Source organism: Petaurus breviceps, unplaced genomic scaffold (genome assembly GCF_028583685.1).
Source record: "Petaurus breviceps papuanus isolate PSGF00001 unplaced genomic scaffold, PetGlider_PUasm1.0 103, whole genome shotgun sequence".
Lineage (NCBI taxonomy): Eukaryota > Metazoa > Chordata > Mammalia > Diprotodontia > Petauridae > Petaurus > Petaurus breviceps.
Window position 1 is genome coordinate 1572350 of NW_027185588.1, and position 13478 is coordinate 1585827.

Below are 13478 nucleotides of genomic sequence, written 5' to 3' on the forward strand. Positions count from 1 at the left end.
AAGGGCTTTCACACCTGGCCAGCCCCTCCCTCTCCGTCCTGGGTCTTTCCCCAGTTAGCATGGTGCTGTGGACTGAACTGAGAATATTCCAGGCTCAAGAGGGAGGCCAGGAAATCTTCTATTCCCATGGAAACCCTGCCACCTTAGGGAATTGATCTGTCTGACATAGGATCTTGGGGCTTAGTTCCTGATCCATTTGCTAATCCCCTAACCTGTCATAGCCTCCAGGGAGCCCCCTCACCTGGCTTACCAGGATGATTACTAATGTATTAAAGTAGCTTGATTTGGGGGCACTATTGGGGATCAATGCTGAGCTCCTGCAGATGTGCAATACCTGGCAGGTGGGTGGTTGGCCCTCAAGGCTCTGAGAGAGTCCTGGAGGAGTCTGGGGATACCAGAAGTGGGGGCCCCAGGAAAAAGGTGAAATCACTACTTTTATCTCAGTCAGGTGAGAGGATGAGACTAGTGGATTGCTAAGGGCCCTCCCAGCCCTGACATCCTGTGTTCTAAGGGCCCTCCCAGCTCTGACATCCTGTGTTCTAAGGGCCCTCCCAGCTCTGACATCCTGGGTTCTAAGGGCCTTCCCAGCTCTGACATTCTGTGTTCTAAGGGCCCTCCCAGCTCTGACATTCTGGGTTCTAAGGGCCCTCCCAGCTCTGACATCCTGGGTTCTAAGGGCCCTCCCAGGCCTGACATCCTGTGTTCTAAGGCCTTCTCAGCTCTGACATTCTGTGAGTCTGTGACTCCAGTTCTAGGAATAATCCATCCTTCCAAGGAAAGCCTTAAGAGTGCTTGGGAATCTCCAGGGGGCGTGTCCGGGACAGCCCTTAGGCTAATGACCACGTGTTCTAAGGTGGAAGGTCCAGTGGCTGGGGCTCATTTGGATGATTCGGACCCAGAGTCTGACCAAGTAGCTGTGGAACCAGGTGGGATCGCCTCCACTCTTTGCACCATCAAAGAACTGGTATTTGTGGGACTAAACAGCACTGATTTCCCAGGGGTAGATGTTCAGGGCAAGGTCCAGGTGGTCATGGAAACCACTGTGACCCCATGGTCTTCTCTGCTTCTTTCCCTTCCTTTCCTCTTAGTTCTATGATTTCTTCTTCCCTTACCTCCTATAAGTATACATCTCCTCCCTTTAGAGGCAGCAGGGTGGCAAGACAGAGTACTAGGCATGGAGTCAGGAAGACCCGAGTTCAAATGTGGCCTCAGACACTTACCAACCATGTGACCCTGGGCAAGTCACTTCACCCTATTTGCCTCAGTTTCCTCATCTGTAAAATAGGGATAATAAGATTGTTGAATCCTGGCCTCCTGAGGGGAGAAAGGCATCTGCACCTAAGGGATAGTGTCATCCGTGACTTCCCACTGGTCTGTCAAAGCCTAAAATAGCATGGGTGTGGGTATGGATGTGTGGGTGTTAGGGGCACTATTTTGGCCTGTGGTGTTTCTACAGAGTTTAGATAAAGCTTAGGACTGGTCTCCCTGAGGCTCACAGCTTAATGGGGGTGGGATGCAGGTAACATTTGGGAGGCACTGATAATATTGGTGTAAGACCCAGGGGGATGATGATGTTGCCTGCACCTCCCCCTTGAGAGATGTAGGTGCCATTTTGGGAGGGAATGGGATAAAGGAGATAGGTTTTCTGATCAACCTCCTTCCCAATGGGGTCTTGGGGAAAATGTGTTAGTGGCGCCGACAGAGGGTGGATGGCTCCAACCCAGAATGTGCCCATTTTAATTGAGAGGGAGGATCTCTCAAAGAGTTCATTAATGGAGCCCCTCTTCTATTAGGGAGCACAGCTGCCCTGGGGGAAGCACATGGGGGGACCATCAGAGCTGGGGGAGATCATGATTCTAACTTCCTGCGGTAGAATGTGGCTGGCAGACCACAGCAATAAAGAGAGTCTCTTCTCATCCTAAGTCCATATGACTTTCACACCAGATTGACAAGAATTCAGAGGGGCCGAGGTCTGGCTGTGGCTCGGCTTTTAGGATCCGAAAGACTCTGGGAGGAGAGTGCTGGAGGACGTAGGGAAGCAGCCCGGCCACCCAGGCTGCTGCAGTGGAGAGGCTGAGCACACTTGGGATCAGGAGAAGCCTGGGTTCAGATCCCACCTTGTGTGCTCACCCGCTGAGCGCAGGCCAGTGATTCCTTCTCAGACCTTCAGTCTCCTCATCTGTTAAAAAAAAAGGCAGCTCCTTATCAATCTGTTAGGAGGGTCCGGCGGAATAACAGGCACAGAATGCTTTACTGACCCTCTTGTCTCCCTGGGAGATTGAGGCCCAGAGAATCAGTCAGTCAGTAGACATTTATCAGGCACCTACTATCCGCGCTTAGAGTTGGAGCAGCAGATAGAGCACTGGGCCTGGAGCCAGGAAGATCAGTTCAAATCCAACCTCAGACATTTACTGACTGTGTGACCCTGGGTAAGTCACTTTACCCTGTCTGCCCCAGTTTCCTCATCTCTAAAAGGAGCGGGAGGAGGGAATGGCAGATCACTGTGGTATCTCTGCCAAGAAAAACCCCAAAGAGAGTTCACCAGGAGTTGGGCATGACTGACCCTAAATCATGTATCCCTGCTGAGAGTCAGGGCTGGGAGTGTGTCATCAGTCAGTCAGTCAGTACACATTTCTTAGGCACCTACCATGTGCCTGCTTGGGAGATCTGGGCTGGGAGCACATCATCAGTGTTATTAAGTACATGTTTTAAAGATTTGGGTTGGGAGTAAGTAATCAGTCAGTAAACATTTATTAAATGCCTGCTGTGTACCAGGCACTATGCTAAGCAAGAATAGGAAAGGGAATAAACCAATAGCAAAGACAGTTCCTGCGCTTAAGGAGCTTGCAGTCTAATGGAAAGGGGCAGCACACCAGGGAGTCCTGCTGATGGAAAGTGGAGTCACCTGGAACAATTGTGAATCCTGTTCATTGAAAGTAGGGAGATCTGTAAGTCATGAGGGACATGGTAACAGGTTTCAAGTCTTTGAAGGGCTAACGTAGTCCAAGAGGGTGGACCTGGAAGCAAAGGGTGGGTGATGCCAGGAGATGGCAATGCGCATTATTAAGCACCTGTTGTATGCCAGCCCTGACTTAAGCACTGTGGACACACAGAGGTACAGATGATGGTCCCTGCTCTCAGGGAGCCCACGGAATGATGGGGAGACAACATGCCAGCAGCTAGGGGGTCCTGATGGTGTCATAGGAAGTAGAGAAGCAGTGGGCAGGACCTTCTGGTCTTCAGGCTGGCTGACCACTGGTTAGGAATGCTTCTTGGTTCAGGTACCTAGGCTAAGCTAGAAGGCCCCCTGAAGTCCAGCTCCCCCGAATCTGAAACTGCCCAGGTAGGGAACCTGGACCTCGAGGTCACTTGTGGCCCTCTGGGTCCTCAAGTGCAACCTTTGGGGCCAAACTTCACAGAACCAATAGTTTGTATTCTGTCAGAGGGCTGAACTTGAGGTCCTAGAGGGCCGTGTGTGGCCTCCAGGCCGTAGGCTCCCCCCCTCCCCTGTAGGGAATGATTATAATATGTTCGAGGGCCCCTAGTGTAGTTATGGGAAGCAAAGGAAGTCCGGAGGAGCATGGCACACCTGTAGAAGGCCAGGGGAGTATGTGTCCGCGATGCCCGTTACTGCTCCAGTGATGATCATTGTTGTTTGGGGAGGGGAAATGGTGCCTTTCCACTGGGCTGTAAGGGTGCCTGCTCCCGGCCTCAACATTTCTCATTCCCACACGGACCTGTGCCAGCCTGTGTTCTGTGCACTCGACCCATCTCCTTCCAGCTCTTCCCTGCTGCCCTCCCACCTTGAAGGGGACCACCTAGCCAGAGACGGCCCAGCTGCCAAATGCCACATACCTGCTAGCCCCTGGTGTGAAAGCAGAGGACTCAAAAAGGTGTCATAGGTCTGGCCAGCACCCGGTATTGAAGTGAACTTAAGATGTGAAGACAAGGACAGTTCCCTTGATGAGCAGCATCTGGAGTGGGCGGAGGGTCAGTCAGCTGGCTCTTTGGCATCTGGAAATGGCCATATTGACTCTTTTTTGGGGGGTGGGGAGCTACTTAACAGTGTTCTAGGCCATCACATTAACTATGTTATATTGTTTTTGCTAAACTTTTTAAACTTGTTTCAGAAATTTTACGAACTTTGTATTTGACACTCTGTCCTAAGCGTCTCTATAAGCCGGTTAAGAGAAAGTGCCAGCCTGAATTAATAGAGGGAGTTTTCTCTCCTGGAAGTTCCTCAAACCAGTAAATCAAAGGACTGGCCCCAATCTCCTGTCAAGATTCTTTAAAAAAAAAAAACTGATGATCTTTCCAAAGGAGAAAAATATCATTTTTGTTTTCCAGTGTTTCCTTCCCTGACCCTTTCCTTTCCTTCTAGTCTTGAGTAAACTCAATATACTTACTGCCCAAGTCCAGAAAGGAAGGCCACTTTTTACATCTATGTATGTTTAAAGGAACAAGGCCTGCCCCACCCACATAATGGTCAGAGGTTCCTTTGACTAGGGAACCCCAAATGTTCCCCTTAAAGAGTTAACGTCCCCTCCCCACACACACTTCTCCCCACCCACATACCCATGCACAGGTATCTGTCTAGGCACCAGAGGCAAGGTACCAGTCTGAGAAGTAGGATGGAAGGTGAGGCCGTAGTTGTAAAAGTCTCTTCTCCTTGTCCTCCAGATGAAGGTCCCATCAAGCAAGAGTGGCAGCAGGAACAGTGAAGAGGACAGTGTTCGAGAAGCCACCAGCTCCCAGTGGAGTAGCTCCAGGGACCAGCTCAGTGATGTAAGTACCTGCCACCCTGGGCTCTCCCAGGGCCCCTCGAGGCTGGCATGTTTCTGGGGCTTGAGTGCCCATCAGTGAGTGGGCCAGAGCCCCGGAGATGGCTCCCGGGAGAGGGGAAAAAAGGGCTGCTGAGAACTTCCAAAAAGAGTGAAGATATTGTTTCCCCTCTGGCCTCTCTCTGTCTCAGGGATGGGGGTGGTACCCTGGCACCCAAGGAAGAAGAGAGCCGGTCACTAGGGGAGCATGCCGTGTGCCTGGAGAAGTCACCAGCAGGGCTGCCAGCTCATTCCACGTGCAGGCTTGTGTGTGTGTGTGTTAGCAATTAGCATTTTGCCTTCATTAAAACATGATTTTTTACTAATTAGGCCCTTTCCCGTTAGGAGGGATTTAAATGGAGAACAATAATCAAACATTGGCACGAGCATGTCTGAAATATTAAATTTAACATTTCAATGGCGAGCCGTGGCAATCCCTGGGCGCGAGGTTTTCATGTTGAGTTCTATTAATGTGAAATATGCTTCATAACTAAAACCTGTCACAGGAACTGGCTCTCGGCAGCCAAATCCAATTGGACAGTTAATTTAGCTTTCAAATTGAAAACATCACCTCGCTCAGGATGCTGTGGCCGGCCTGGGAGGGAAGAGTGGGGTGGGGCTGGAGGCCAGGAGGAGGGAGGCCGGCTGGGGCTCTGGCCTCTTCCAGGCCTGATGTATTTGCTATTAGAGCCTACGGAGCCCCCTCCTTGAGAGAGGGAGGGAGGAGAGGGAGACGTGGAAATGGCCCCCACAAATGTGTTTAAAAGCTGAAAGTATTTATTAAAAATGTCAGCAGAAAAGTGCTTCTGGCAGATTAAAGTGGGATTCAGGCTGACAGCCTGACAGGGAATGTGATGGGGAAAAATTCTCTCTCCATGTGTGGAGCCTTGAATGGGGCTTTGTAAACAACCCACGCAGAGGCAAGGAGGATGGGAGGCTCCATTCCCAGCAGCAGAGAAAGGGAGGATGGGAAGATGAGAGGCCCCTTCCCCAGCAGCAGAGGCACTGGGGAGGTTGGGAGGCCCCCTCCCCAGCAGCAGAGGCACTGAGGGAGGATGGGAGGCCCCTTCCCCAGCAGCAGAGGCACTGAGGGAGGAGGCCAGGTGACCCCCAGACTGTGACTTGGGCAGGGGGTAGGTTTGGGGCCTGAAGCCACTGTGAAACACTGATGCTTATTCATTCAGTCTGTGGAAGGAAATAGTTTGGGAACCGTGGCCAAGCCCTCTATCCCCAGCTCTGAGGCAGCTCCAGGCTGCAGAGGCCAGTTAGGCCATCAACAAGCAGTTATGATCACTGACTCTGGCCAGATTCTAGGCTAAGTGCTGCAGAGATAATAGCAATGAGAGTATTCTACTGTTTGCAGAGCAGTAAGCTTTGTCAAGTACCTACTATGTGCCAGCCATTGCCCTAAACACTGAGGAAACAAAAAAGGCAAAAACAGTGCCTTTCCTCGGGGCGCTCACAATTAAATACTACCTCAGTTATCTTTAGGATAACGCTGAGGTAGGTTTACAGATGAGGAAACTGAGGTGGAACTCACAGCCAGTAAGTGTCAGAGATACCAACTCCAAAGCGTACCCTCTATCCAACATCCAGATATTGGAAATGGTTAATAATCATCTATTAAATTCAAGGACAAAAAGGAAAAGACTATCCCTGCCCTCAAGAAGCTTACATTCTGCGGGCCTCCTAAGCCCCGCCAGCAGCCCTGTGGGCCTTTCTCTAGGGCCTGCCGTCTGGTCCGCAGGCCCTTGGCCTCTCCCTCCAGTGTCTGCCCTCATCCCGGAACCCCCCATCCCTTAGCCTGTAGACTAAGCTAGGTGGACTTGTGTCCTCAGCCCTGGTTACTTTAACCGCTGAATAGTGGATAGTCACTTTAGTGTTGGTGGATTTCTGGGCAGGGCTTTTTTCCTGAGTCTGAGGCCCTGGGGACTGGTTCTGAATGGGGGGGAGGGGGACAGTGCCCCGCTGTAGTTTATTAGAAATTTTTCCTTGAGGCAAGTATAGCTGTTTTCCTTTGCAGAGGGAGGGAACCCCATGCCAGCCGATTTTGCTTTGACCTCTGTTCTCTTTGGCTCCAGGGTGTTTCCCCAGGGTCCAGTGAAGTCAGACCCTAGGCTTCCTGCCACCTCCACCTCCTCCCTCCTTGGGGGACTGACCCCAGACTCTGGGGCCTCCCTCCTTCCAGGCAAAAGAGCTCATGGGGCATATTCATAGGGCATCTGACCTAGCACATTCATTTTAGAGAAAGAAACTGGGGCCCCCAGACAAGGGAAGGGACTTGACCCAAGGTCACACAGGCAAGTAAGGAGTAGAGCTGGGATTCAAACCCAGTCACCCTCTTCAAATGCAGTATTTGGTGCCGTGCTGAAGACATATGTGTCTGCTTCTGGGCCTGTCAGCTCTGGCAGAGCCTTCCAGACAGGTGCTGTTAGGGCTGGCCTCAGAAGGACAGTTTAAACATAGGACTCTAAAGGGTCTGATGGTCATGGGTTACTGAGGCAGGGGAGGCACTTGGTGCAGGGGGGGGGGGTCTGGAAAGACAGGTGGTGAGGGTCATGTCATCGGTGTGGCAGGTGTTGAATTAAGGGTCTGGAAAAGAGGGGGCGGGGTACAGGTAAGGTGAGAGAGAGCTGGGAAAAGAGGGATTCACCTTTCTTGGGAGCCAGATCTTTCTTCCTCCTCTCTTCCTCTCCCCTCCTTCCTCTGTCTGTCTGTCTGTCTGTCTGTCTGTCTGTCTCTCTCTCTCTCCCCCTCTCTCTTCCTCTCCCTCTCCTCTTGTCCTTTCTCTCTCCACACACATACACACACACACACACACACACACACTCCCTCACTCTTGGGGGGGGGGGTCAGAGCTCTTCCATCAGACATCTCTCGGGGGTTGGAGCCCTCACTCCCACACACTTTACCAAGTAATTGCAAAAGGGAGAGAAGACTGAGAACAAAGGGCTTCAGGAGAGGCCTTCTGTAGGAGGTACCACTTGAACCATGCCTGAAGGATGCTGAGGATTCTAGGAGGCAGATGTCAGGCAGGAAGCTGGGCCAAGGATCTGAGAGAGGTAGCATCCTGTTAAAGGACCAGTGAGGGGACCGGGTCAGCTGGGATGGAGACAGGAAAGAGGGACTGAAGAGCCCTGGATGCCAGGCTGAGGAGTTTGTGGCTTACTCGGGAAGCCATGCAGCATGTGTGATGAGTGGTCATGCAGTAGAGCTTTGTGTGTTGGGCCCAGGTGTGGAGCCCACCCCTTTCAGAGCCCCATTGGCTCAGAGTGTTCCAGGTTTTCTTGACCTCAATCCTAAGTCAGCCTCAGTCTTCCTATTTTTACCCTCGGGGCCAAGGGTAATATAACTGACAGTTCTTCCATATGCCCTCCCTCCTTGAAGACTGCAGTTATGTCCCCTTCCAAAATCTCTTCATTGTCAAACCTAGTTCTAGCTGTGATGTGACAAGGGCAAAGTACTATCACCTCCTGATTCCTGCCCTTCTGAATGTAGTTCTGTGCGTGTGTGTGTGTGTGTGTGTGTGTGTGTGTGTACATACATACGTACACATACATATCCATTTGTGGTTGCTTAGTCATTTTCAGTCATGTCCGACTATGATTTGCCATTTCCTTCTCCAGCTCATTTTACAGATGAAGAAAGTGAGGCAAACAGGGTTAAGTGACTTGCCCAGGATCACACAGCTAGTAAGTATCTGAGACCAGATTTGAGCTCAGTAAGATGAGTCTTTCTGATTCCAGGCTTGGCTAGAGAGAGAGGGAGAGTGTGTTTGAAGTCTTCTTAGAATTCATCAGGGTGAGCTGCGGTCTAGGCATTCTTCCTCACCTTTTGTGCTTGCCAAGGTGGTTTTAAGCCTATGTGTAAGACTTTACATTTATCCCCATTGATTTCATCTTAGTAGATTAAGTCTTGCCAACTGCCTAGATCCCTTCAGATCCTGACAGTGTCATCTGGTATGCTAGCTAGGTTTCCCATCTTTTCATCCTTTGCAGATTGGATTAGCATGGCGTCTATACCCTTATGTGTGCCATCGATAAAAGCATTCAGTAGGACGGGCACAGCCACAGACCCTTTGGGCTCTTCACTAAGGATCTCCTACCAAATGAATATGGAGTCATTATTAAAACTCAAGAAATCCAACAGATATTCTCTGAGGGGGCCACGTAATCAGACCCTTCCCCCACACCATTTTACAAATGAGGAAACTGACGTACAGAGACATTGAGTATTTGTGAATTTCAGGACAGTGTTGGCAGCTCTGGGGATGCAGAGAGCTGTCCCTCTGCTAGGGAGGGGAGATGGCAAACTGCTTTTACTCTGTTTACGTTCTGTTCTTACGTGGCTACTGTTTGGGACCAGCCATACCAGCAGTTGTGAATCTGCCTAATTGGTTTTTGTCTGTCTTGTCCCTGTGACTCCTCTAAGTAAAACCCAATCTGTGGCATTCCCCAGTCTGCCATCTAATAACCCTATCTGAAAACAAAGCTAATTTAGCCTGGCATGGCTTGTTCTTGGTGAAGCAGTGGTGACTCTTTGGAACCCCTGTCTCCTTTTTGAGATATTACAAATCCTTCTCCTTAATAATCCATTCTAGAGTTTTACTAGGAATTAGGGACAACCTCACTGGATGATTTGATGATTCTTCTCTTTTCAATTTTTGTAGCAGGAAAACATTTGCTCTTCTAAAGCCCTGATGTTCTTCAGAGTCTTTCAGAGATCACTGATGGTGGTTCATCAATAACCTCCACCATTTTTTTTTAGCACCCTTGGATACTGATCTTCTATTTGTTGTTACTGAGTCATTTTCCAGACGTGTCTGACTTTTCACAACCCCATTTGGGGTTTTCTTGGCAGAGATACTGGAGTGGTTTGCCATTTCCTTCTCTAGAGGAAACTGAGGCAAACAGGGTTTAAGTGACTTGCCCAGGTTCACATGGTTAGGAAGTGTCTGAGGCTGAGTAGCACTCAGGTCTTCCTGACGCTATGCCTGGTGCACTAACCACTGTATCACCTTGCTGCCCCTGACCATCTATAACTAGTCACTCAGAGTTCTCAAGAGTATTTACATGTTCTTTACTTATCTTGAGTCTCAGATATTTTGAATCCAAAGAGTTGAGTGGTTCTGCCTTCTCTCTGTTATCTTCCCTTTTTTCTTTTTGGAGGGGGGAGGGCAGGGCAATTGGGGTTAAGTGACTTGCCCAGGGTCACATGGCTAGTGAGTGTTAAGTGGCTGAGGTCGGATTTGAACTCAGGTCCTCCTGACTCCAGGGCCGGTGCTCTATTCACTGTGCCACCTAGCCGCCCATGTCTGTTATCTTCTATCACTGTCCCGGGCATACTGAGCATTATCCCTTTTTTGATCCTCCACTTTTTCCCTTCAGGCTTTATATTTAAAAACCAAACAAACCCCTTGTAGTCTTTTTAGGTTTAATTGCAGCTTCCATTCATTTGGATTTTAACGCTCCTGATACTAGACTTACTATACCATCAAATCTTGGTGTTCATCTTCCATTATCTGCCTTCTGATTTTTTTAAGATTCTGAGTTGGCTAACTTTTATTCTTGCATTCATATCAGTCTATTTAGATAATCTAGCTGCCCCTACTTTTCTTTCTCTTGAGAATTGTTTCCCTTTTTGTTCTTAGAACTTAATTCTTGAGAGCTTCCCATTGCTTTTAAATTAACATTAAATTTTATTCCATTTTCATGGATATCCAACTCCTCCTTCCCATCTCTTTCCTTCCCACCCCCCATTTAAAAATTCAAGAAACCTAAAAATCCTTGTTAAATATATATAATAAAGGTAAACATTTTTAAAACCTGAATTGACTGTTTACATACATACATACATGAAATATCAGTCTGCACTCTGAGAGCATCATCTCTGTCAGTAGGTAGGTGGGTAGCACAGTGGAGAGAGCATTGGACAGGAGTCAGGGAAATCTTGCTTCAGACCCTTGGTTATGTGATGCTGGGCAAATCACTTAAATTTTGTCTGCCTCCATTTCCATGTTTGTAAAATGGGGATAACAGCAGCACCGACCTCCCAGAATTGTGAGAATCAAATGAGATATTTGTAGAGTCTCTGGTAAACTTTTATAGTATGCCATCGGTGAATGGCGATGGCAGCAGTGATGTTGGTGGTAGTTTCATCATTGGAATTAGGGAGGGTCCTGTGGATCAGTTTCTGCTTCTTTCAGAGTTGCCTATCTTTGCAATATTGTTGTCATTATATAAATTACTCCCCTGTTATTTCCCTCAGTCTGCTTTGCATCAGTTCATACAAGTCTTCCCAGGTTTCTCTGTAACTGCCCCTTCAGTTATCTCTTAGAGCACAGTAACATTCCAGCACATTTCATCCACCACAACTCGCCCAGCCATTCCTCAGTTCATGAGCATCTCCTCCATTTCAGGTTCTTTGCCACCACAAAACGAGCTGCTGTAAATATCAAGAGTCCCCAAAGCCTCAGCACAGTTTAAAGATTTACTAGCTGAACGCTGCACTAAGACTTTTGGGACACCCTATATTTTTGTACATATGCTATGGGTGGGTCCCTTTCCTCTCCATCTCTTTGGTGGGGGGGTTGGGGTGGGAGGGGCTTGATTGCCCTCATCATTGGTATTGCTGGGTCAAAGGGTACACACAGTTTAGTCATTTTTGCTTCTCCTCGACTGAATTTGCAAACAGTTTTAGTCTAAGTCTGTCTCCGGCTCTTCTGAGTGATTAGAGATATTCCTTCCCAAAATCTAGAGAATATATGAGCTGGCACCCAGCTTTGCTTCTGTATCCCGAACTCCACTGCCAGTGTTCCCATCATTTAAATCAAGTCCACAGCCACAGTTCTCTTTATTGATTCCTCTATCTTCTGGGGTATAAAATCGTCATTAGACAAGCTAATAGCTTCATTTTGGACAAAGATTGAGAACTGAGACACTCCCTTTCTCCCCCACTCAGATACTTACTCCCTCTCACCTCAGATACCTCTCCCTCTTACCACTCCCCTATACTTACTCCCTCTCCCTCCAACTCAGACACTCCCTCTCCCCTCCCCCCATACTTACTCCCCCCCCCAGACACTTACTCCCTCTCCCCCCCATCATGTCTTCTTTGCAAGGCTTAGGGGAGGGAGAAAGGATTCGTTAAGTGCCTGCTAAGGGCCAAGCACTGTGCTAAACAATGTCCGGATGGTATCTCATTTGATCCTCATAACAGCCTTGAGGGGGAAATATTATTATCCTCATTTTACAGAAGGGGAAACCGAGGCAGGAGCAGTTGAGTGGCTTGCCTGGGGTCACACAGTGAGCAGGTGCCTGAGGTGTCTCTGTATGCAGACCCATCACACACCTGCTGCAGCACCCAGCTGCCTCATGCCCAGACTTCCTTCCCTCTCTCTCCGCTGTGTCTAGGCTCCCTCCATTAGGCCTTGCCTCATCCCCATCATACTCAGTATGTTTTCCCTTCCCCCAGTCACTGGTTTTCAGCTTGCCCCTCTTTCCCCAAAGCATGGCTGTGTCCTTTGCCCCCCATGTGAGGATGGTTGAGAATCCTAGGCATGTGTGGCCAGCCTGACCTGGAGAAGACAAGACAAGGGGACTAAGGGGGGGGGGGGGTCTTCCAAGTTACTTTATGCTTGTGGTGCTGAGAAGGGTCTGAACCACTACTGAGCACTGAATGGGGACCGGTGGGTGGGCACTGAGAAGGGGTCCATCCATGCTGAGTGTTAGAGCAGACCCAGAGTTGAGCAGGCCGCCTGGAGAGGTCGTGGATCGTCTGTCCCCCAACCCCCAAGACTTTAGGCCTAGGTGCCCTACCAGAACCCAGTCTAATCTTCATTAGGTCTGATGCATTCTAGGAGCCTTTCTGACCAGCCTCAGAGACATGCCCCAGGAAGACAGTTGACCTCTGTATTGTAGCAGTCTGGTCAGGGACCATTCATCTGTGCCTGGGGGTCAGAGCCCTCGCCTATCTATCCTTGTGTCCCTGGGGGTCAGGCACCCATGACCCCAGACAAAGCTTTGGCCTGTTTCCCAAACAGGATTTTCTTCTCCACCTGGGGATGGGGGGCAGGGGTGGGGGGGAGTGGGGCATAGGGCAGTGACCTCATTCTGAGGGTCTGGGGCCCAAGGTCCTACCAATTGTGTTCCAGCTGTTGTGCCAAGGCCTGTGGGGCATCTGAGTCCACTGAAGTCTTTAAAGGAAGGCCTCTCTGCCCTGACCCATCAGCTTAACAAGGACTAGGGCTAATGGATTTTCTCCCAGACTGAATTGAATGACTCTTCCTTCATTATCATTTAAATAGGACTGGGTTGGTGGGGCAGCCTGATAATTGGGCCATGGTGGGGGGTGGGAGGTATGGTCTGGATAATGGGGACCTGAGGGGAGGCCCTCCCGGATAATGGGGACTTTGGGGGAGGGTGGGTCACTCAGATAATTAGGGCCATGGGGGCACTGGGTGGGGGTGGGTGGAGAGCCTTGAGTGTAATTGTCTTGTATTCTCAATTTTTGTCACCACAAGATGGGAACTTAGAGTAATAATTGTATGTGTTGGGGGCTGGAGAGGTAGCAGGACTGCCCTAGTTAGCAGGAGCTCTGGCCTAATTGCCCAGGCCTGATGAATGAAGACGAATTCCAGGCACAGCTAGGGCTCCGTGT

At 49.6% G+C, this 13478-nt stretch overlaps 1 protein-coding gene across 1 annotated transcript in view; it reads left to right on the forward strand.

Moving 5' to 3' along the window:
- Positions 1-13478, forward strand: part of FBRSL1 (fibrosin like 1) — a 310180-nt gene that overhangs the window by 135608 nt on the left and 161094 nt on the right. Inside the window, 1 exon segment of the mRNA XM_069089249.1 lies at positions 4681-4785. Within this exon segment, the coding sequence (XP_068945350.1) occupies positions 4681-4785 (105 nt within the window).